Source organism: Podarcis gaigeae, assembly GCF_964106915.1.
Source record: "Podarcis gaigeae genome assembly, chromosome: 6".
Taxonomy (NCBI): Eukaryota; Metazoa; Chordata; class Lepidosauria; order Squamata; family Lacertidae; genus Podarcis; species Podarcis gaigeae.
This window is the reverse complement of record NC_139682.1, coordinates 44276710-44302030: the sequence shown is the minus strand read 5'-3', so window position 1 is coordinate 44302030 and position 25321 is coordinate 44276710. Positions and strand designations below refer to the sequence as shown.

At 43.5% G+C, this 25321-nt stretch overlaps 1 protein-coding gene across 11 annotated transcripts in view; it reads left to right on the top strand.

The window, feature by feature from the left end:
- PPARD (peroxisome proliferator activated receptor delta) overlaps nucleotides 1-25321 on the top strand; it is a 54936-nt gene that overhangs the window by 20050 nt on the left and 9565 nt on the right. For 5 of the 11 annotated variants that reach the window (XM_083744955.1, XM_083744957.1, XM_083744952.1 and 2 more), the window contains one exon: nucleotides 1034-4395. In XM_083744955.1, the coding sequence (XP_083601081.1) occupies nucleotides 1046-3406 (2361 nt within the window). In that variant the 5' untranslated portion in view covers nucleotides 1034-1045 and the 3' untranslated portion in view covers nucleotides 3407-4395. Of the gene's footprint in view, nucleotides 1-1033; nucleotides 4396-7080; nucleotides 7847-17760; nucleotides 18071-22458; nucleotides 22611-25321 lie in introns of those variants that run through there. The other 6 variants (XM_083744954.1, XM_083744953.1, XM_083744960.1 and 3 more) reach the window with 4 other exon arrangements.

The following is a 25321-nucleotide window of genomic DNA, read 5'->3' as shown; positions in this document are numbered from 1 at the left end:
ATCAGGCAGGTACCTTCGCTTTAATTTTCACCATCTGCTTAAAACATTTTTGTTTCGCCAGTCCTATTCAGACATGTAGAAGCTACATAAGCATCTTCTCTCTTTTTTACTAGTGTTGATTATGATAGTCTTCTACATGTTTTTAAATACCCATTTTAACTGTTCTTATACTGAGGTTTAATGCTTTATTTTATACTTACGTAAACCACTTAGAGGCCAGTAAAGCGAGATGAGCACCGCAACCCCAGAGTCGTCCGTGACTGGACCTAACGGTCAGGGGTCCCTTTAAACCACTTGGAGGTTTTCTTACAGGCAAGCAGTATTTAAATTTTGTTAAATAAATAGAATAAATCTCTATCCCCATGCCCAGAATACCTTCTGGATTGTCCTGCCATCTCAGTAAAAAAGAAAAGAAAAACAAGCATTTAAACACTGATAATTGTTGAACTGCCCTAGAATATGCAGAGTGGAAGTTTCCAGTGTTGGGAGAAGTGGAAAGTTTTTAAATTTCATAATTAAAGTAGAAATTGGTTTGCTATTCTTTGACTGTCTGTTGAGCATTACGGCCAAAAATTTCCATGTTGAATGCCAAGTGTGTAGACAACTAAATAAAAAGGTTTCTTTCTCTTCTCTTTTCAGGGATGCCAAGCATCTCTTAATCTTGGGTCACTAGAAATCCCCTGATTTCTGGATACTAAATCTGGAAAAGATTATTCTGGAAGAAAGCTAGTAAAATAAGTAAAATATGCTAGCTGACTTGTGCCACTGGCATGTATTCCAGGTGGGCCACTAGTCCCTTGTTATAACCTGTTTTCTGAGCAGAAATATATACCCCCAGGATTCTTGGTCTCAATCTGAATCCAGTCCATCACTTAGTAGCCATTCTGATTGCTAACTTGGACCAGCAGTCCTTTCTTTCTCATGGATACTGCACCTGTCAGTGATGCCTCATCAAAGAACTGGAGTTGCAGTAGTGATGCATACCCAGGCAACTGGGGTTTCGGAGATCCTTTTTCTGTTCTCTTTCTCTCAGGTGTTTTCCAGGATGTTGTTGCCTTTGCTGCTGTTCCTGGGGAACGGATGGATGGTTGTTTCTGCCAGCCCGAATGTGTCTGCCATCCCTGTGAAGTTGTGGGCCTGTCTGCCAAAAGGAGGAGTAGCTGAAGCAAGGTTGCTTTGTCGCATGCATGGATTGTACGCCAATGGATCCAACCCTGGAGTGTTCCAGAGCTTCTACATGTTCCATGCCATCTCAGACTCAGTCAGCTGCCACTGGAGAGACATAGCCAATTGTACCCTCAAGACCAGTGGAGAAGTTGGACATTTTTGTTACAGCATGCAGACGGCCAGTTCAAGTGTTCGCATTCCTGTTTCTTGCCGACCTTTGCCTACACACCTGGATTCTCGTTCAGCTGGAAGCAGCAGCATCCAGGATGGTTCATGTGATGTTGCCCTCGTTTCTGCTGCATCATGGAAACCTGGTGCACCGCTGCATCTGCGAACTGTTGTTGGAACCCAGAACACTAGGTTTCCTGGAGATCAGTTCCAGCTGTCCTTGATTTCGCCCTCCGGAAAGAACATCACCCGCCTGATCGTTAATTGGGAATCTCAGGAGTGGGAATTAAACGGAATGGACTTAATTAAACAGGGGCCACCAGACTGGGTGGTGCCGATCAGGGGGACACACTGTGACCAACAAATGTCCTCTATTAGGTTTAAATTCTATGGTTTTGTTGCCATCACAGAGGAAATAAGTGAGCAAGGTTCATACCGGGTAGAATTTGGCTCTCAAAACAAAACAATTCTTACATTTAATCCCCTGATCACAGACATCCTTCCACTTCGCCGTTTGACCAACCCCATCATTGGGTCTCATGTGTTGAAATTAGATCAGCCTGAACAAATTGTCATGCACCCCCAGACCTCACTAAAGGAGGTGCAGATTCATTTTGAGGGTTTGAATGTGTCACAGAGAGCACCTCAATGTGCTCCCTTTCTCGGAGTCAGCCACAGAGGTTGGATGGAGTGGGTTAAAATGTGGGGTGGAGTACATCATGGGGAAAGGGTTAAAAGAGAACTGATGGATTGGCTTGGGCCCCTAGGAGCAGGTCTTTCTTTCATAGATGCAGCCAACATAGAAGTCTTGGCTAATAAACTTTCATATTCCACAAAACAAATAGGGAAACTGACTGCCCCATTAACCAAATCTCTCTTGCAGCTCACAGAACAACCACAAGCTATCAGTAAAGTGCTTCCAGTCTGGGAAGCAATATTAGAAGAGGACAGCATGTTGATTGTGTCTGGAATCCAGTCCCTCCAAAGCAATGTTTCATTGGCTTTAGCATGTGAACAGGCACAAGCAATCACACAGAATGTAGTCATGGGAATGATTCGAGAGGCCAAGGCGGGAAACATTCCCATGGAGGTGAGCAATTTAATTCGGCCAGAGCTCACTTCAGGAGAAATAGCCTTGGAGGCTTGGTGGAGGTTGCTAAATGCATCTTATGATTCTGCCCAGAATATGCTGCGGTTATTTTTAATAACCGTAGAAGCCACCCAGATCATCCCAATCTATCCAGTAGTCCCCTTGGGATTCCAGATTGACAAGGATTTGGTCATGTATTCCAGGGACTCCAATAGGTGGGCACGGATGAGGAATGGTGACTGGCAAACAGTTAACGTGCAAGGTTGTGTGAAAAAGGAAAACTTGGGCTTTGTATGTGATGACAGCAGTTTAGAAGAACACCACGAATGCTTCTCTCCTCAGCTTGTAAATAGTTCCCACTGCTCTTTTGATGTAATCCAAGAAGAAAGTTCTACTGTTGTGTATACTGGGAAGGGCTGTATTTGTGTAAGAACGCCATGTGAGTTTGTAATCATTAATGGTCTGGTTATCCAGCCTATGCTGCCTTATATTAACCGTTGTTTTTGCAATATTAGTGTGCTTGTAGGCTGTGATTTCCAATTTCGGGTACCTGTTTGGACTGTGCAGCACATGAAGGCTTACCCCTCTTTGTATCGAGAAATCTCGCCTATTTCTCTAGGCCTTGGCCTTTCTACTCTGAAAAACCTGCTTTCTCACCCCTCCCTGAAGCAGGAATTGTTGAAAATCAAAGACATGGGTGAAAATGCTGCACTTGAGATTCTGCATAGCAATAGGGAGATTGCCCAGATTGTAGCCACAGTTAAATCTGCTGGAGACCACGCTTGGTGGGAGGTGCTTCTTGGATGGTCTCCAAGTTCAAATGGAGTACTAAATATTGCTCTCCACCCTATTGTGGTGATTTTATTATTTCAAGTGGCGCTAGTGATCAGTTTGTTGCTGCTGGTCGGCTGGATGAGGCGGCAAACACAAAGACTTTATGATTTAGAGAACCAGATACAGGCCGCCAGAGGAAGGTTGTGATGGGAATACTTGCCAGAGCAAACACTCCTTTAATGGAAGGATGTTGCCAGATACGACAATTGTGATTTTAAGCTTCCATCTTGTCTGTTTATAGTTGCTAAGCTGACATGGACTAGCAGCTAAGGACAAGATGCTTGACCTCCAGAACGGTCACATTCTGTTGAATGGCTGTGAAAAGACAGGAACAGATCTGTGTGTTGTGTGTGGTTGTCAGTCAGGAAAGCCCAGTGCAGGAGATCCTGTATAAATGGAAGGGCTATGCTCAGTTTTAGAAACTGAGATATGAAAGCTATGAGCTAAAGGGCACCTTAATCCTAGGTTATGGGTGCAAGAACAGAATGTCTAGGCCTGCTTTTTTATAAGAAGAATACAAAGCTGAAAATGAATGAACTGCAGCTAAAATTGTATGTTCCTTTTTCATGTAGTCTAGTCCTTCCCCTGCCCACCCACCTAATATCCTTAAGAGGGTCCCTTCTCTAGTCTTCAGACAGTAGCTGGAAGTGGGGAGGCAGAAAAAGGTCCTCCTGCAGTTTTAATCTGAAATCTTAGGCTCAGTACTGTACCCAGACCTCAGAAACTGCTCGAGCTAAAGAAATTCCCTGTTACAAAAGGCGCCTAGAACAATGGAAGTTTCGAACACTGGCTATGCTTTATCGGGGCACTTGCTCTACACAGCTATGACCTATACATGAATAACACAAGCACAGAGCTGGGGAAACGGGCAGAGCCTAACCCTAACCACCCTGCACTACAGAATCCTTGGATTCAGACTGTTGAATGGGAGCCATCCATGCTGCTGGCATTTATTGAAAACACACCTATTGGTTCTGCATTTCCTGATCATTAACACTGGATCATACAGCCTGGAATTTTTAATATGTGTGCATATAAAAATGTTTTTTTTAAATGTATTAATATTGTAAACCACTTCAGTATTTTTAAATAGAAAGTAGTCTAGAAATATTTTTAAATAAATAAAATCCTCTGCAATCAATTGCAATCTATTTATCTTGCGTGTGCACACAATCCCACACACCCAGCAGTAGTACTTTACCTGGGAAATAACCAGGATCATTTGTTTTTATTTCTCTAGGGGCTTTGTACTCTGAAATGAAATGAGCGTAGAGCTTTATTAATTTTTTCTTCTACCAGTCAAAGCAAAAAAAAATTCCTTCCAGTAGCACCTTAAAGACCAACTAAGTTAGTTATTGGTATGAGCTTTCGTGTGCATGCACACTTCTTCAGATACATGCACACGAAAGCTCATACCAAGAACTAACTTAGTTGGTCTTTAAGGTGCTACTGGAAGGAATTTTTTTTGTTTTGACTATGGCAGACCAACACGGCTACTTATCTGTAACTGTAACTATGGAAGGCACCACATTGAGCCACATGAAATGGAAGTCCATCAACCAGTGTATCTGAAGAAGTGTGCATGCACACGAAAGCTCATACCAAGAACTAACTTAGTTGGTCTTTAAGGTGCTACTGGAAGGAATTTTTTTTGTTTTGACTATGGCAGACCAACACGGCTACCTATCTGTAACTTCTTCTACCAGTTGCAGTACAGTACAGAGAAGCTTTATTCATGGAGCTTAAGATGAGATTCCATAATACAAGCACTGTAGGCTTCATTTATTTCTCCTGTCCATAACTTGCCTATTCCTTGGGATGTTGTTCCATGGTCTAATGTCCTTGGGAAACGTTCCAGACATTCTGGCTATCTCTAGCAGTAGCATGCACTTAGCAGCGCCTCCTGTTTTACAGCCAGTATGATTGGTTGTCTGCCAAAGAGATATGCTTTGCCACCTGAGAAGGTCTGGGACAGTACCAAAAGAGCACAGTGGCAGCTGCTCTCATACACAAACCTGAAAATAACATACTTGGAAAAACAAAAATGGGAATTATTATTTTTCTGAAGAACTTAAATAAAAATAAATCCTAGGCATAAACCAATGTATAAACTCATTAGCTGTTGACCCTTCCTTGTAAATTCAGTTCTGGGAATTGGCTGCTGCCTCATATGTTTGTGTACAAACATATGAGCCTTGTGGCCTTACTTTAATGGCAGTGAGTACAAACTGAAATAGATGTCCTGCTAGAATGGTGCTTGCTCCTCTGTAGTCTTTGGAAATCTAAATTTGATTCCCAAACTTTTGGGGCACCGAGGTTCTGCTCACCAGGCCTTCCTAACTGTATTGTGTCTCTTCTCCATTAATTCACCTTTATGGCTTCCTCTTTGGGCTGCTTCTTCTGAGTTTCCAAGGACTCCACTGTTAACCTCGCAATCTGCCATGGGTGCTGGTCATAAGAAATACCTTATGAAGGGATGCTTTTAAAGACATTCCCTTTATAGGTTAAAAGGGAAATCGTGTAAAATGCATAAGTGAGACAAAGAGATGTAAGGCGTTGTTGTAAGAATGACATAGTGGAAGTAGTACTCCATTTAGTTTGAGGAGTAATGCCTCATGCTACTATCCCCCTCCAGGTGTTCTACTCTTGCTGTAAAAGCAACAAGGGAGTGACAAATGTGTTAAGCTCCTGCCATTGCCATCCTTCTTGCCTCCATGAGCTGCTACCTGAAGCAGAAAGCCTCCTGTACTCATGGAAGCTTCCTACATGATTTAGCACTCCAATTTTTTCAGCATTAAAAAACCCCCACCCCACAGCTTTTTAAGAATATTACCCTTGTAGAGGGAAATATGGACAGGGCAATCAGAACTTAGCATTCTCATCCCCACTTGCATGTTGTTATCTGCACACAAGTAGAATGTCTTAAGAAGGCTATTCTAATGCAGTAAGTCTCCAGTTTGAATTCTCACCTGAGCGATAGGGGAACCCTCTGTTTTCTCTTTGTCTCTCCTTCTGCAATAAGGAGAGAATAGTGCTAGCCTACTATACTGGGAAGTTTTAAGGACTCCTGAGCTGATGCACATGAAAGGCTTTGAATGCTTGATACGTGATATATAAATGCAACGTATAATGTAAAAAGGGTGTTCTGTTGGTTTGATCAAGTGGTGTAACAAAAATATGCAATTTATTGGGGGGGGGGAAGGAGGAAATTAGATCCAGCTGGATTAGTGCAGATCCCTGGACAGAAATATTCAATTGGCAAACTACCTTATAAAAATAAAATGTGTACTGATGCCAGATACTGTAACCACAAATTTAAAGATTTAAAAGGACTCAATCCATACTTAAAATTAGCAGTGTGTGCTAATTTTATAGGGTGAGAAAAATGCAGGCATACTGTCATGCCAGATGTTTGAAGAGCTGAATAATTTAATAGTAAGTTATTTCACAAAACACTGTGCCACTTGAGTAGAGGGCATTGTCAACAGCTGCTAGTCCACCAGGAAATCCGAAAACAGATCATAAACACTTTAAAAAGCATATTTTTAAAAAAGCAAGTTCAGTTCAGAACTGTTGGCATTTAAGTCTACATGGGGGTTACATGTATTTTAGACTGCTATTGCAGCAACCTGAAACATGTCACTGTCCCCTAGACTGACTGGTTTACCACTGGGTTCTATTCACTTCAGTGGGGCAATGATGGGGCAACATTACTGAAGCCAATCTGGGTCTGGGATCTTCTGTATGCAAAGTAGATGCCGTACCACAGAGCCACAGCTCTTCTTCCAAGGTACCAGAATATAGGGACTGCGCCGGTAAAGAGCAGTAGGAGACAGTGCTAAAAGGCTCCTGTGTGAAGCAGAAGGATCACAAAAAGCATGTTAAGCATTTTATGTGAGAAATGAATTTCTGCAGAGGTGGCCAGCAAATCCTGAAACTGTAAACTGGGCAGATTCTAAAATACTCCTGTGCAAGTGGTGATTAAAAGCGGCACACTAGAAGAAACATTCCATGCTACATTTTAGCTGTCTAACTTCTGTGTTATTTCCCATAAGATACATCTTGCCTGGGCACGCATAGATGTAGTGAATAAAGCATGTGACTTTGCACAAAAACTCAGAATCTGAGTTTGCTAGTGGAGGGAGTGATTAGATTGCTGACCAGAAAATCAGTTGTGGGGATTTGGTTTGAAAACATGATCAGCCTCAGAGGGTCACCAGTCTCTTATCACCTACTGCACTTGTAAACATTGTAGAGATTATTGTCCTCTCACCGCCGCCCCCCTTTGCTAAATTTTCTTCTCATGAGGTTTATACTCAGAGACAGAAAATGTACATGTGTCACAATAACTTGAGCTGTGTAATACTGTGAAGTATGCAAAATGGCACCACCATAGGCAGGCCATACACAAACACTGCCTTGCTGAAGCCAAGTCTACACTTATTTTTTTCAACTCGGAGGAAAGTTCCACTCAGAGGAAGAAGGAGATGGCTGACCGCAGGAGGATAAGCAGGAGAGACCCAGTAACCTTTTTACTGGCCTTGCTCCAGTGCTTTTAGAAACAGTTGGATGTGAACAGTTAAGCAGGCGTAACTTTTCCTGGCATGAACTTAATCAGCTCTTTAAATATGCTTTTGTGTTGCTGCTAAAGTCATAGGAGTAAGACCTCTGGGTATAGGGCGGTATACAATAATAAAAAATAAGGTGGCCGCACTCCTCAAAATTCAGCTTTCAGTATTTAGCAAAGCCAGCCTGGTGTCAATATGGAAGGAATTGGAATCAGGGTTTCTCTCAAGGGAAAGTCTCATTGTGTTCCAGACTAGGGATTGTGCACATTATTTATATAAACATTTCTGTACTACCTCTTAGTTTTAGAAATATGGTTAATGAAAACAAGATCACAGCAACAAGGCAAGTGACTTTTCCAATGAAAGGTAATCTAGGCATGAAATTCAAGGTGAGCCAAATGCTGGCTGTTCAGTCCAACTTACAGTTTACAAGGAAGTGGAACAGGAGCTGGAGGAAATGAGAATAGAGACCTGAGCAGAAGCTAGTATAGCCCAAGGAAGCAGAGAAGAAGACGACGAGACAGAAGCACTGTAACCTGTTGCAATCAGCCAAACTGATTACTAGGAAGTACTTGGAAGTACTGTCCAAGATTAGCAATAGCCAAAGAGCAGTGGGAAGGCTCTACATAATGAAGTTTTTTTTAAAAAATAATAATAGCTGAACCTTCAGACCAAAGATTAAATGCAATGGCAAGAAAGGCGGCTGCCAACACCCAGGGCTGGTTGCATACATGAACCAAGTTTAGCATTTGTTGGCCAAGTTGCGGCTGAAGAAGCTGGAGCAACTGCTGGTGGATGGGCTGCAGCATGAGCATCCTGAGCATGGAGACACTGCTGGACCTCCTTGTTGGTCTCTGCACTGAATGCAGTTGTGATTTGCTACCCCAAGGGACAGGCTTGTCTCAGGCTTCCTCAGGTAGGAATGAACCCCCTGATTACTGATGTGGGCAGGCCACCTTTCCACTGGCAGTAGGCCCAAGAGTTCCACCATCTCCATCATGGTCCACAACCTGAGGACCCCAGCCAGCACAGCATCTGGCTGAGCCAGCTTAACAGTGGGCATTATGGGTATTTTATGTGTATTTTAATGAACTAAATAAAATGAAAGATCATGAATCATGGAGGCATGCAGAGTGTCTTCTTGAACCTAGCAGTGCTTAGCTTGTTTTTTAAGTTGCTATTTTGTTAATGTTGTTAATATTGTTTTATAGATTATAAATGCTGTATTGATTGTTAATCATATAATATGCCTTTTGCTGTCATTGTGATGTTAGCTTAATTTTTAAGTTGCTGCTCCATTAATAGTGTTTTACAGAATGTAATTGTTTTAGAGATGATTTGTTAATTATTTTATATCATTTATGCTGCATTTGTGGTTTTTATTATGTCATTGTTATTTATTGTTTGTAAGCCGCTTTAAGATTCATTTGAATGAAAAGCAGCATGGAAATACAATAAATCAAATATTCAGCTGACATATGGAATATGCATAGCATATCCTCTTCAGTAACTAGGAGGAGAAAACTGGGAAGAGACAGTAAGAGCCACAAATACACATATTCTCTTTTTGTGTAGAACTTCAAGGAGGTAGTGAGTCAAAATCCAGCAATTGAACGTAGGCAAAAGTTGCTTAGCTAGGCTGCTAAAGTTATTGAAGAGAGACCACACAGTTATTTAGCATGAATTTGTGCACCTGCGCTTTATTTTGATTTTACTAGTGGCATGAGCAGATTACTCCCACCACCTTTCTTTTGACAGTAGAAATGCTGATTGTGGCTTCAGTTTCCTATCTGCCAAAGACACGGGTGTATATGTGTGTGTGTGTGTGTGTGTGAGAGAGAGAGAGAGAGAGAGAGAGAGAGAGAGAGAGCCCGAGAGAGCAGATAAAATCTCAGACAGAAAAAAAATAAATAAATCTCAGACAGAATGAAGGAGGAGAATGTTCTCAACGCTAATGCTCTTAAATGAGATCTTGTCCTGGTCACGATGTTGGTGATGTGGGCTCAGTCTGTTGGGAACTTGAGTGAGCCTCCCTGGAGCATTTTCACAATTGTTATCCTAATGCTGCTAGCTGACAGTAGCAGAAAGCTTCCCTTCCCCACTCATTTTATATAGTCAATTAAAAAAAACACACCCTTTCATCTTGTGTCCTTGGAGCCAACCCCTGAATCGCCTTATGGGCACAATGTTCCTTTGTGTTTGTGCTGCTCTCTGCTTCCTTCACTCTGTTTTGATTACTTACTACTGCTAACAGCTGCTTTCCGAGTTGCTGTGTTAGCTTTACTTAGGATGACGGCTGGTCTTGCTTTCATCTGCTGAAATGGGTGAGGCTTTTAAGCGAGTGCTAATTCCACAGGAAACAAATCCCCCTGCCATCTTCGGAATGCAGGGTGTTGCAACAAAAACACAGTTGTAGGAATATGGGATTTTTAGAGATCTGGATAAAGCGTTATAGGCGCAGTAACCATGCGGAACACTTGCAGCCTGATTTGAAGCATCTTGCTTAAAGGTAACTTTCATTGATTTCAATGAGAAATATTGTTAAGTGTTAGGATTGTGTGCTTTATAACTAATGCCAGTTTAGGACAAAGTGTGAACTTTTACCAGAGACTTGAGCTGTGTTGCAGATTTTGTCTGCAGTGCAGGTGAGATAACAGTCCCCAAAATTCTGATAATTTTATTTTCAGAAAAGGATTCTGGATTGAAACCATAATACCTCTAACCTGGAAGCCGACAAGCATGAGATGAGTGAATTAGCCCTCTCCTGCATGTGATTCCCAGCAACTGATCTTCAGAGATATCTGGAACCAGGATCCTGAAGGTAGCCATGATCATGAGCCTTGAAGTTGCACCAAATGCTCCTGGAGGTTTGACATGTTTTTCATAGGGGAAATTAATGCCTCAAAGTGGGTGGACCATGTTTGTTCTACTTAAATAGCTAGTGGTCAGCAAGCTTTAATGTTGTTTTGGGCTTACTGAAAGGAATAGATTTGTATGCAGCAGAGACAGCACATTATATTCGAGTCCCGGTATATTGTAAAGAAAGTGAACAGGGGCATAGTCCTTCTAAAATAAAATACCCAAGCCCCATTGCTCTGATGGAGTTTAAAGATGAGAGAAGTCTAATTGGAAATGGAGTGACTGTATGTGCTTTAGTATATGCCTTTCCATGCTTAGCTTAATCTCAACCCTGCACCAGATGCTTTTCCTGAACGTCTTGCATTCATTTTTTATGCAGGTATTAAAAACCGGATTCACTTCATTACTTTCAAACTACAGTGAATGGTTTTTCCTCTGCGTGTGCCATTTCCTACAGTGCAAGTGTGGGGAAGAGGGCCAAGGATAACACTGCATGTGAATGGGGTCTCAGTTTCCCTTTATAAGGCACTAAAGGGGAGCTCTCTTCACTTGTTTGAAAGCATGCTGTATTATTTTTCTCACTTCTTTCACATGATTTCACTGTAAATGAAAACAAATGTTGTTTGAGCGGAACCTTGGGAGGCACCTTCTTTGATCCCTAACACAGATAAATGCATAGAACTAAAGCTCTGAGCAAGAAAAGAAGTGATCCTGCATTTATTTTTGTAAATACAGGCAGAAGCAAGTGTTTGTGCTTGTATGACACATACAAACGCACCCACACTTTCCCTCAAGGATCTGAAATGCTTTTAAGATTGTTCACTGTGTCTCACACAGTCACTTTTAGAAATAGAGTTGGGAGGATTTGGGTGTCAGTTTTATTTTTCAGCACTTACATCTGTAGCTTTTTATATAGCCATATCCTGCAACTTCCTTGATCTCTCATATTCTAATGTAGAACTTTTCCATTAACTGTGGTCTACTTAGCGCTGTGAGTTCTTGATGTATAAAAGTAGCAGGATGCAACCCAGCTGATACAACTGAACTCTCCTCCACCAAAGAGATGTTCAGTTTTCTCCAGCTGTTTTAAGGAGTCTGTGTGAACGAAACGAGAGTGTTCTGTACATTTATTGTTAGAAGTAGCATTACTATTATTATTAGCCTTGAACACAGCTTTCAAAACCTCTCTTTGGCTCAGATGCGTATCTTCAGGAAACACTGAAATGGCTGCATGGAAACAGCATCCCTAAGGCAGGCAAAAGGATTAGCATCCAAAAGGCTGCCTCTCCATCTATTGCATACTTCATTTTTGTTTCTCTCATGCACTCTGAATCCTCATACAGCAAACCTCTGCTTTAGATTCATACAAACATCTGCCCACAATTCTGGAGCACAGGGGAAGGGGGAGTGGATAAGTAGAAAACTTTACTCATAGAAATCAATGTTATGCTGCACAATCTCCCCCCCCCCCAAAAAAAACACCCTTATTTCTTTAACTATAAAAATATGTTTTCTTAATTATACATACACCCCACTTTTAACTTAATTGCTCTAAGAAAGAAAGGGGCTTGGGTATTAGGTATCCCTGCTTGGCCAGGCATCAGAATTGAGGCAATGCTCACAACGAACGGAGCTGCCGATTATTTGCATGAGTTGGCACACTTCTTGACTCAGGATGAATTAGTCGAAAGCCATTCTTACAGCTATTTTTCATTCTTTAATGTAAAAAAAAATAGATACAAAAGAATGAGAGTGATTTCTCATGGCGAGACTCCTCTTCAGGGTTATGTCTTAAGTTTTCTAAAAGGGTGCAGTATGTATGGTGTCCTTGGGCAGGGCCTTAGAGATTCAACTCACAGTGTTTTTACGAAAAAAATTCCTTCCAGTAGCACCTTAAAGACCAACTAAGTTAGTTCTTGGTATGAGCTTTCGTGTGCATGCACACTTCTTCAGATACACAGTATTTTACGGTACTTCCTTTGCTTCCTGGGTTAGACATTCTGGGTATGGTTAATCATAGAAACAGGAAGAGATGGGAAACTAGCCCATCTTACATTTCTGTCTGGAAACTTTGCAATGATAGTTTGGCTGCATTGACCTGGGTATGAAATGTTATTTTACTTATGAAATGGATAGCTTGCTAGTTGGTAATGAGCTAGGATTCTGTAGAGAGCATTAAGTATATGTAAATACGTTTTCCTTCTCTTGATAAAATGGCATGTTTCAGTTGTCCACTCTGAGAAATTCAATTTCAATATCTTACTTTAGCCTTAGTTTTTCAGCTGGTAGATCTGTAGGAAGAAAATCAGATAATATCTACTAGAGGAGGTGTTATTTAGTGATACAACCTTTCTACTAAGGTCTGGGCTCAGTGCCACCAAATCATTTTGCATCAGCAACCAGCCAGTAGATGTTTCTTTTTCACCTCTTTAGAAGGCAGAACACTGGTGTGAATGTTCTTAGAGAGAAATCATTTGACATAGCAGACAGAAGGATAATATGATCAGTTGGCTGGCTGCTAAAACTAAGGTCTCAGCTAGATTGGTAAAGAAAAAGCATTTTATATGTTCAGGTAGGTAGCCGTGTTGCTCTGACGCAGTCGAAATAAATAAAAAAAATGTCCAGTAGCACCTGAGAGACCAACTATGTTCTGGGTATAAGCTTTCGTGTGCATGTATCTGAAGAAGTGTGCATGCACCTGAAAGCTTATACAGTACCCAGAACATACTTAGTTGGTCTCTAAGGTGCTGCTGGACAACTTTTTCATTTTATATATGTTGTATATGCATTATATCACTGTGACACCAGATGGCGCTGTGGAGTCCCGTTTTTGCCAACACGATTTCTCATACAAAATTTACAACATGTTTTCCCGAAACTCTTCTTTGATGTATCTAGATCCAACCCTAGGAAGGTCAGGCTGGAAAGAAGGCACATTTCTATAATAGGGAATTTAGATTTTGTTCTCATAAGTGTACCACTGCTCAGATACAAGGGACTGATTGCTTAAGGGCTGAATATTTTCCCCAGCATTATAGCATATTTTGTAAGCTTGGTACCATTCTGTTGTATCTGATAGCAGCTGCTGCCACAGGGTTAAGTGCACACAGTTATATATCAATGTTTTGAATTTAAAAGGTGCATACCTGGCCATGAAATACCTAACACCTGTGCCACTAAGTCTGATCAATATATTGGAATCTTGCTCTGAGATGACAGTATAAGGCAGGTGGGCTTATAAATAGCAGTGAAGTCTTCTGCGTGGTATTTGTATGCTGTCCTTCAGTTTTGTTTTACTTTGCTTTGTTTTGTTTATCCTTCAGTTTTATTTCATGGTGTATATGTTTATTATTATTATTATTTAATTACAATTGACTCCCATTTGCTCAATTAGGTAGGGTGAGGGTGAGGCTTGATTGTCGTGCTGTCGCAAGACAGGAATGCACAGCAGATCTTCTTGTTATTGCTCCTTGTGCCTGGATCAGGCTCAACATCTGCTTACAGTAAGAAAGCACTCAAGTGATTTGGGCAGCAAAAAGGAGGATTGGTTACAACATGTTGAATAAAAATAAACCTAAGCTGGGTGTCTCAGCGCATGGGTGTCTCAAAACATCATCGAAAGTGGTGTGATCCCAGCTGAGCTGGAGAGGTGGTGACTCCAGCAAGTAATCAGTCATGCTAGCTACCTTCTTGACAGCTCAGTATATGATTCAAATTTGATAGCTAGCCTGTGTCTTTTGTCTGATACTGTCTGTGTTTTAGTCATGAAGTGTCTAGATGCAATTTTGTGCTGGATTTATTAACTCCTGTAAATAAATGCAGTGTGTTGGGGACCCAGTAAACACTGTCAGTTCTAGAGACTTTTTGATGCTTGTCCTTCCACGGATTCCATTTTTTGACCTACTTCGTCTGTACAAATATATAGGTGTTCAATTTAAGTGTATTGCAAACACCTTGATTTCAAACTGCTTCAGAAGCAAAGTGAAACTGCGTCTGTATATACCAGTATCTGCTTCCTTGAACTCATATACCGTAACCTCCTGTCTTATAAATGCAAGTGAAGATTCCACTCTTAAGTGCATACATCCATAGCCTAACTGGCAGGGATAGTGCTCTTAACCTAGATAAATTAAAGTAAATATTCAATTGTTTGAATATTAAAGCCCCCTTTCCAAATTATCATTTTTATGTGAGACAAACAAGTTTCTGCTCATTTGCTTCTTTCAATCCATGTGCCTTTCCTCAGGTGCTTCTTTGGCAGGGATGTTGTACTTTTTGAGCAAATGACTGCAGCCTGTCTGTCATGACTGTTAGTCCTGCATGTTACAGTGCTCTGTCAGTCCCGACCTGTGATGATTATGTTGTTCTATGATCTCTTTAGAAGTTTTATCTGTTGTTGTGTTAAGTGTGCTTTTTAAGAGCTTGAGTGCTCCCCATTACTTTAGTAAAAGAGTGCTCATCTAGCCTTTTAACAACCAAAATATGATTAAAACCAGAAGGCGTATCCAGCCCCCTGCAATAGTTTCCTACCTTTGCACTCCATTCTTCAGAGCTGTATATTTGAAGGATTATTTGCACTTATATGAACATGCTCAGGCATTCAGCTGTAGAGGTCCATCTCTCTTGCCCATCCAGGACAGATGTTAGGTTGATGGGTAACGGGGACAGGACCTTCTCAGCTGTAGCCCTGTACCTTTGGAAGTCACTTCTCCATGGAATATGTTTGTCCCAGTTTCTATTAACTTTTAGGAGAGAGCTTAAATCATTTTTATTTCAAGCCAGGAGGGTGCTTGTGCCCTGACTTGTTAAAAATTAAATTAAAAAACAAATAAATATTAAAAACAGGTAGCAGAAGTAGAGCTGTGTGCCCATGGTAAAACTCTCAGCAAAGCTTCCCAGCAAAGTTAGCTATTCCATTCTGGTACTGGATCCATATCGGCATGAGTATTTTGCCAAAGACAAGTATGCATGTGTGGCAGGTGGGGCTGTTCTAAAAGCCCTTACACAGCAGAAATAAATCTGTGAGGTTTAAATCTGTGGTTTAAAGTGATATGATACTGCAGATGGGGTCCTAAAGGCAGCTTTGAGTAAACAGTTGTCATGTACACAATCCTCAGGTAACTGCTGAATTGCAACTTCTCCATTCATTTGGAGAACAATTATTGCCTTTCACACTACAGGTATTGATTACAGGTGCTAATATTATTGTGTTATCACCAATTGCTGCTGTGAAGGGAGAGTTTGCATACATTTTAAGGTCTTGTACTGAATTTTTTTAAGAGACACGGGTGGCGCTGTGGGTAAAACCTCAGCGCCTAGGACTTGCCGATCGCATGGTCGGCGGTTCGAATCCCCGTGGCGGGGTGCGCTCCAGTCATTCAGTCCCAGCGCCTGCCAACCTAGAAGTTCGAAAGCACCCCCGGGTGCAAGTAGATAAATAGGGACCGCTTTCTAGCGGGAAGGTAAACGGTGTTTCCGTGTGCTGCGCTGGCTCGCCAGATGCAGCTTGTCACGCTGGCCACGTGACCCGGAAGTGTCTTCGGACAGCGCTGGCCCCCGGCCTCTTAAGTGAGATGGGCGCACAACCCTAGAGTCGGACACGACTGGCCCGTATGGGCAGGGGTACCTTTACCTTTACCTTACTGAATTTTTGCATTTCTTTACTGTTCAGCCTTACATTTATTTTCTTTCACACCAAATTGTGTATGCATCCGATGAAGTTGGCTCTAGTCCATGAAAGCTTATGCCACAATAAAAAAAAATGGTATTTAAGGTGCCGCAAGACTCTTTGTGCATAGAATGAATTTCAATGGATTCTCTGCAGCATTCCCTAAGTTGTGGAATTTCCTCCCCACAGAGGTGCGTCTGGCTTCTTTAACAGCTTTCGGGCAAATGCTGAACACGTACCTCTTTACCCTAGCCTGTAACACCTGAGATAGGTGTTTTCAGGGCCCACTTTATTCCTGTAATTGTACTCTGTTTTAATTTAAAAATCTAAAAATTGTTTTAACCTGTCCGGGGACATGCTAGTGAAGGGCAGAGGATGATAATGGCTACATCATTGTAGCATATTGAAAGGCTGTGTGTTTTTAAGGCTAAAATCCAAAGAAATTCTATCGAAGATATTGCTCAAATACAAAAATGAAGAGACTTCTGAGTGAATTAGATATAATTACGTAGGATGAGCTGTTCTGATGTTCTTTTATTGTTTTTCATATAATGCAGCTTGCTGGGACAGAAATCTGAAGATGACTCTTGGGGAGGGGAGAACTTGAGGGGGAGGACGTTTGGCAGAAAAATAGACTAAGAGGAAAGGGTTAAGTCCCCCCCCCCCCCGCTGGTATTGTGCTTCAAATTGCAGCCTCAGCAACTGCATTGAATAGCAAATCCCTCAGCATATAGAGAAATAGCAACATCTCTTTGAGATTACGCAGTGTGGTTTATGTACATGCAAGTAGTCTATTCCTGAGCAAACCCTCACATGGACAAACATAATGTATGAGGTGGATACTCAAGGATGTGATTGTCAGCAGTTCCCATGATTGTAGTGACTGGAAATAGTGCCACTGTGATTATGGGAAAAGTTGCTGGCCATAGTTGTTCTTTCCTGTATCGTATCTTGTTTGTCCATGCGATCCATTCCTAAGGAAGGTCAGGAAATGGAATATGTACACAGCAGATACAATGTAAATTGGTCTTAAGAGGGAAGGTGACCAGGATATGGAAACATTCTGTAAACTGCTCAACACACTCTGGAGATGGTGAGCACCTTGTATTTATGCGGAGGGGAATTTTTTTTTCAGAGTTCTGTGCTTATTGACAGTTCAGAGGTTAAAGTGATTGTCCCATGACCGATGAGAAGGCACTTGTATTTTTCGTAGCTTCCTATTCCTTTCCTTATACAACCTTGAGTGGCCCGTTCTCCTCTGTCCTTGAGTTTGAGGACAGCTGTCCTTGCCATCACATCCCAAGCCTGTGAAAATCGGCACATTGCCATTGGAATACATTTGCCTAGTTTGCATTGAGTGCAGAGCTTGTGGTCCTAGCACAGATTACCAATCCCTATATACACAGTGGTCCATTGGCCTTCTGAGACTCCATAGCACAGTGTTTCCCTGTCAAATGCTCTTTAACATTTTCCTTCTCTTCCTTGAAGGCTAGCAGGAACAGCCTGATAGGGGCAGACGTGGATGATGCCAGAGCTATGACAGGGACTGCAGTCTGGGCACTGAAGGGTGGTGATCAGTTATGCAACAGCCAAAGGAGGAAGTACCTGAGGTCAGGGAAGAGGAGGAGGAAGAGGAAGAGGCACTGACGGCAGTAGGTGGAACCTCAGACCCAAATGAAGGACCAGATAATTCAGCACCTTCTATCAGCTACACAGGTAGGTTGGAGAAGCAGGCTAATGCATCCAACACATTTTTAAAGCAGCAATAGGTGGCTTTTACAGTGAGCTTTCCCCTCAGTAGGCAAATTTGTCACAATATGACAAATTCATTCCTTTATGCTGATTCCCCACCCCAAGCTAGTTGTCTTGGTATCTCTTTTCCTTTCCACAACACTCTTTATCTCTTGTCTCTGATTATGGTTTTTTGTTCTCCTTTTCTCCCTCTGTTTAGACCAGTGTTTCCCAACCTTTTTTGGGCAAAGGCACACTTGTTTCATGAAAAAAATCTTGAGGCACACCACCATTAGAAAATGTTTAAAAAATTAACTCTGTGCCTATATTGACTATATATAAAGTAACTCTCGTTAATAGGCATCAAATAAACACAAAGAAAGTATTTTATAATTACTTTATTATGAAATAGTAAGTACCGTATTTTTCCTTTATTTCCCCCCCCAAAAAAACCAGGTCGGGGAACAGTGGGATGGCGGTGCTGCGCCTCCCCGCTGTCCCCCGAGCTTGTGGGGCTGGCCCATGTCTGCCTGGCGCGAGGGGCGCTCTGCTTCAGGGCGCCCCGCGCGTCGGGCGGCAGGCTACAGTCCGCAGCATGGGGAACCCTCTGTTTCAGGGCGCCCCACGGGCCCCCCAGGTGCGCAAGGCTGGCCAACACCAGCGCGGAGCACGGGGCGTCCTCCGAAGGGCGCCCCGTGCTCCGCGCTGCCAGCTGCCGCCCGCAAGCTTTGCGCTCCCGGGGGGAGATCCCCCGGGTGCGCAAGGCTTGCCGACACAAGCGCGGAGCACGGGGCGTCCTCCGAAGGGCGCCCCGTGCTCCGTGCTGCCAGCTGCCGCCCGCAAGCCTTGCGCTCCTGGGGGGAGATCCCCCGGGTGCGCAAGGCTGGCCAACACCAGTGAGGAGCACGGGGCGGCCTCCGAAGGGCGCCCCTGCTCCGTGCTGCCGGCTGCCGCCCGCAAGCCTTGCGCTCCTGGGGGGAGATCCCCCGGGTGCGCAAGGCTGGCCGACACCAGCGCGGAACACGTGGCGTCCTCCGAAGGGCGCCCCGTGCTCCGCGCTGCCAGCTGCCGCCCGCAAGCCTTGCGCTCTCGGGGGGAGCACGGGGCAGCCGACACAAGCGCGGAGCACGGGGCAGCCTGCCGAAGCGAGCGGCGATGGGATGTGGGGGGGAGGGAGCTCGCCGCGCCGCGTGTGCTCGCCGCCGCCCGGCCTCTCGCCGCCCGACTCGCCCGCCTCCCTCCCACGGCACACCAGGCAGCGTCTCGCGGCACACTAGTGTGCCGCGGAACACCGGTTGGGAAACACTGGTTTAGACGTTCACCCCTTCTTGATCACTCCTCCCTGCAGATGTCCTGCAGGCTCAGTTCTGAGCCTCTTCTCTCTTGCAATACTGCCACCTTTATGTGACTCCTGTATTTATTCTTTCCATCCCTCTTTTCACTTTCTGTCAAGTCCCATGTTTGAACATCTCACTGACATTTCCTTCTGTGCATCTGCTGATGTCTCTGAATGGGATTTCTAATGTTTCCTTTCAGCTTCTCATTCTTCCCACGCTCCCTTTCACTGTCACACGCTCACACACTATACCCATGGGGTGATATTCAGCTCCTTCTAATGCTCTTCTTATAGCCAAGCTATGGTCATTGGCTGATGTTGTAAAAACTATCCACTGCTTTGACAGATATCTATCAGGCATAGATAGGACTTGGATTTGGCCCACAGGTCACCAGCTGGTCATTTCTGGTTTGGACTTCTGCTTGTCGGCTTCCCTTTGCTTTCTCATATGCAAGACAATTGGGAGCACCCCCACTAAGATAATATTTTTGCCTCTCTTGCTATGATTATGTCTCCTCTCATCTTAATGCCATGACACTGCTTTCCTATCACTCCTCATGCAAGGAATTCTCACATTTCAGGTTAATGTTTTTGTCTGTGACCCTCTTTCATCTTACTCTCTTCTGCTTATTGCTCCCTCTCTGCTGAAGCTCCTCTGTAAGCTACACTTCCTTTGCACCTAATCCAAGCCTCACCTTCGTGTTACTCCTCAGGCATGAAATAACTGATGCCACCCACATCCTGTCTATCAAAGGCAGCACCAGTTGCTCTGAACTCCCCTAGCACAGGGAACCGTGCAAGTAGTCATGCAGCAGGACACAGATGCTTTAATCAGCCTGGACAGAAATTCATTACTGTATGTTCTGTTGTCTCTCCTCTCTGTTGCTGTTGAGCAAGGGAGTTTGCATAGCAGAACTTTACAATGTTCACTGCAAGTGAGCAAAACAGGAAGAAAACAGGATTAATAAATTTTGTGAAAACTGTAGAATATGGTGAGTGCAAACAAATAATTTTCTGTTCAAGGGGGAGTTCAGAGAATACTGGCTCAGCTACCTGCATACAGCACTAGTTGGCTGGTGCCTGTTACATCGCAAACCCACCTACCTCCCTTCCCTTGTTTACTTTCTCAGCTCTTAAACTGATTGCCTCTAACAAAAAATAGATGATGAATGAACATTTTAAATTACTAAATGGACATGTGTTGCTTTCAAAAGAATACAATTTAAAAGATGATCTGAAATATTGGGGAGGGGTAAATCTGTTAACTAAATCAGGATTCAGATTACCAATGTGTGCATCTGTCATTTATGATTTAAAGGGGAAAAGCAGCTGGGCTCATCCTATGGGTAAAATCCACTGTAATTACTCTCCTTAACTAATGTTTGGACATGATCTTAAGAGAAACAGTGCTGAAGTTAGTATGGTGCTATATTAATACTTGCTGGTCTCACATAAAGAGGCATGTGGGAACATATCCAGAATAAGAGAAGTTATTTGAATTAACATTTCAACAGATGCGGAAAAGAATGTTGAAGTAATAATGAGTGTGAAGGAAGGCAAGTTAACTTGTTGGGCTAAGGTTTCAAGTGAATTTCTGCCACAAGCTTTGGGTAAATCCACCCTCAGTTTTGTGGACTTGAATGGTGGGAAAGTTTTCCTCTGAATATTGTATGTTGGTCACTTTGAGGTGTTACAGTGGTGCCCCGCAAGACGAACGCCTCGCAAGACGAAAAACCCGCTAGACGAAAGGGTTTTCCGTTTTGGAGGCGCTTCGCAAAACGAATTTCCCTATGGGCTTGCTTCTCAAGAAGAAAGCCCATAGGGAAATCTCCGGGGACCTCTTTTAAATGCTAGCGGTGGGGAGCAAAGCCTTTCCCCCCCCTCCAGCCTTCAGAAGAGGTCCAGGAAGGCCGGCGGGGGCCGTAAGGCTTTGCTCCCCACCGCCAGCATTTTAAAAGCAGTCCGGGATAGCAGGGAAGCGCTTCCCGCTATCCCGGACGGCTTTTGAAGGCAGGCGGGGGGAGCAAAGACTTTTGCCCCCCGCCCGCCTTCAGAAGAGGTCCAGGACCTCTTCTGAAGGCGGGCGGGGGGCAAAAGTCTTTGTCCCCCCTGCCTGCCTTCCCGGGGGCTTTTAAATCGCTGCCCGCCAGCATGTTTTAAATCGCCGCCCGCCAGCATTTTAAGATCGCCCCGGACAGCGGAGAAGTCTCCGCTGTCCCGGGAAGGCAGGCGGGGGGGAAAGCAAAGACTTTCGCCCCCCGCCGGCCTTCAGAAGAGGTCGGGGGACAGACTGTCCCCGGACCTGGTCTGAAGGCGGTTTCCATAGGAACGCATTGATTGATTTTCAATGCATTCCTATGGGAAACCGTGCTTCGCAAGACGAAAAACTCGCAAGACGAAAAGACTTGCGGAACGAATTAATTTCGTCTTGCGAGGCACCACTGTATGCCATAGCTTTTGCCAGTGACCTGTAGAGATACCTGAGTTGCCTTCTTTTGATCCTTTGAACTAATTCATTGAAAAACAAAGCTGTCAAAGACTCAGTGATACTACTGAATAACAAATGATTTCGCCTGACCGGGGTATGAAAAGGAAATATGAAGGCACCCAGAACTTGCCCAAACTGAGAAGAGAGACCCTCTTGCTTGCAGTGGCAATAAATTCCATTCTGAACAGCAGTTCTGTGGTCTCATGTGTTGAAGACTATTGGTTTCAAACACTTAAACCTTATGTGCTGGGGGGGGCGGTTCTGATGCCATAGCGCTGCTGGATTCTAATGCATTGCTAGATTTTGTGAACTGGAAGGATGAAATAACCAGTGAAGAAAATGACAAGCATGTTATGCACAGTGGTAAGTTTGCATTAAATACAGGCTGAAGCTGGACTTTCTCTGAAACCCAGTGCTTTACAAATGCAAACTGGTTGGTTGTATCTGGGGAAAATGCAAAATATGGGTAAGGAAGTTGTGCTGTAGAGATGCTATGTGTCTGGTGCAGAACGGCAGTGCAATGACTTCTTGTTTTTGTTTCCCTGTTAGATCTTTCCCAGAGTTCTTCACCTTCTCTGTCAGACCAACTCCAAATGGGCTGTGATGAGGCAACCTCAGGAAGTCTGAATGTAGAGTGCAGGGTCTGTGGTGATAAGGCATCGGGGTTCCACTATGGAGTGCATGCATGTGAGGGTTGCAAGGTATGGACAATATGCAATGTACAAACTCTATGCAGAAGGGGTGGCTAACTTGTGACCCTCTAGATGTTACTGAACTACAACTCCCATCATCCCAGGTCATCGGCCATGATGACCAGGGCTCCTGGGAGTTGTTGTCTAACAATACCTGGAAGGTATTAGATTTTGTGGCTTTAGCACCCTCCTTCAAGACTCTTAGCACCGTGTTTGAAGTCATACATTTATAGAGTCCTTAGGAGTCTCTTCACCAACCGAACCAGGCAGTGACTGATCAGGAAAATTCAAATGACTATAAAGTTTTAATAAACTACCGCTACAATGCACAAAAGAATAAACAACAAATACAAAGATACCAGTTCTTATATTTAATGTTCCCTTCCCCTGTTGGTAAACTTTTGCCCTGTTTCGTGCTCCTTTTCTAACAAGAATAGATTGCCTCATTTCAAACCAGTTCCTTTTTCTTTCTTTAACCTAGAAATGTGTTGGTCTGTGCTGCTGAAAACCCCTGACCTAAGCACATTGATTAGAAAAGTCTGTGTTCATCATCTTTTGGTCTGACCCAAGTGTATTCAGTTCTAATTACGTGCCAAATTTCACTTCTGCTTGTCTTTTTGAGTTCTAACTGCGTTTAACTATGCATTTATTTTAGCCCCTTTATTCCTCAAAGCATGATTTATTAGCCATATATTGTGTGACTTATACACATGTTATAGTAGATCTACAAGGGCCACATTTTAGCTACTCCTGTTATTCACAAGGTTATAGGAGGCTTCAGTGAGTAAATTATGGAAGAAAACAGAATCTTTTCTTCAGAGGTTAAAGATCCAAGTATCTCTAACCCACAACTGGAACAAAGGTATAAGACTAACCTTTATTCTGATAGTGCAGAACAAAAGCATTATTCTGCAAACATTAACAAGGTGCTGCATTCTGTGGATCTGAAGTAAAAATATCCCTTGAAATGGACTGGTAGTAATATTCCTAAACTCTACAGACTAATGTGGACACCCTTCTGGAATTTGTCCCTAATATGCACAGGAGTTTTGCCTGGGACATTTTCCTGCTTTACGTCTTCTCTGCCCTTCTTACCTGTCGCTATTCTCCATCAACTCTGGCCTCCCTGAGAACATAAACATTACTTTTAGACATAATCTTTGGCTGACATACTCCATGGGACACCTGTGAACGTATTCTGCTCCTGATCATTTGGCTGGCTGTTGGAATCGCAGAATGCCAAAGGAGATGAGTTATTCAATGTCTAAGTGATGCCAAAATTATTCAAAGGGGGCGGGGAAACTGAAGGGAGAGAGGCAAGGATGTTGAAAAGCTGGATTTGTTTATTCATATCCCCCTGCTGGATCTTTCTGATACTACAAGTCTGTTTTTTGCTGTTTTTTACATGGGACTATTATGTTTAGGTTTTCATCCTGCTTGTACCATTCTTTTCTCCATGTGTATGTGTCAGGGAACTGCCATCGGAAAGGCAGGAGGTGGAGGGGCTCTCAGAAGCCAGAAGAGACTCAGCAGCGGAGGAAGGCACCAGCAGGGGGAGAGTGGGAGATCAGAGAGAGAGGGAGGCGAAGGAATGGCTCAGGGAGGCTTCTAGCGATAACAGTGGAGAAGTCTCAGGACCTCCCATAGGTACACCCACTCCTCGCCGGAAACTGTCGCGCCGAGAATCCAGACGACGCGTTTCCGTCAAGGAGCTTTTATGCTGGAGTAGATTCCGTAAACGCCCACTGTCGGATTCTGCCAGCGACTGAGGGAGCCATGCTTAAGGGGCTCCGCTATAGACAGAGCTTTGCTAATCTGGGCAAACTCTGAGGGACTACGCTTTTACGCACAGCAGCTCATCATCCCATCATAGTATGTTAAAAAAAAAATTTGGGGGAGAATATTTCAATTGAACAAAATAAAGTAAAAATTAAAAGTGAATAAAGAAATAAAAATAAAAGGTATATATGCAGACAACTACAATTCCATATATGCAAGTCTAGTATGTAGGTATATGAATGTTATTATTATACAGATAGATTTATGGTTATTTATAACCTACCATATGGGACGCAGGTGGCGCTGTGGGTAAAACCTCAGTGCCTAGGACTTGCCGATCGTATGGTCGGCGGTTCGAATCCCCGCGGCGGGGTGAGCTCCCGCCGTTCGGTCCCAGCTCCTGCCCACCTAGCAGTTCGAAAGCACCCCTAAGTGCAAGTAGATAAATAGGTACCGCTTTATAGTGGGAAGGTAAACGGCGTTTCCGTGTGCTGCGCTGGTGCTGGCTCGCCAGAGCAGCTTCATCACGCTGGCCATGTGACCCGGAAGTGTCTCCGGACAGCGCTGGCCCCCGGCCTCTTAAGTGAGATGGGTGCACAACCCTAGAGTCGGACACGACTGGCCCATACGGGCAGGGGTACCTTTACCTTGATAACCTACCATATTTTTTAATAAACGAGTTCCAAATATTGTTATGCTTGTCCATACAAAGCCTACTTCTGTAAGCAATCGGTTCATAAGCTGGGAGTGTTGTCCTACCTTCAGTCCTTCTCCATGTGTATGTTAACATATAGTATGGTCCATTGTTCTGAAGTCTCTTTGCTTGTTGCTGAAAACGATATTCTGTCCTGAGACTCAAGTTGACAGCAATCCTGGGACATTTTATAAGGAGCTGCTGTGTTATCACAATGACCCATCTCCCTGTTTCTTTTCTCCCTCTG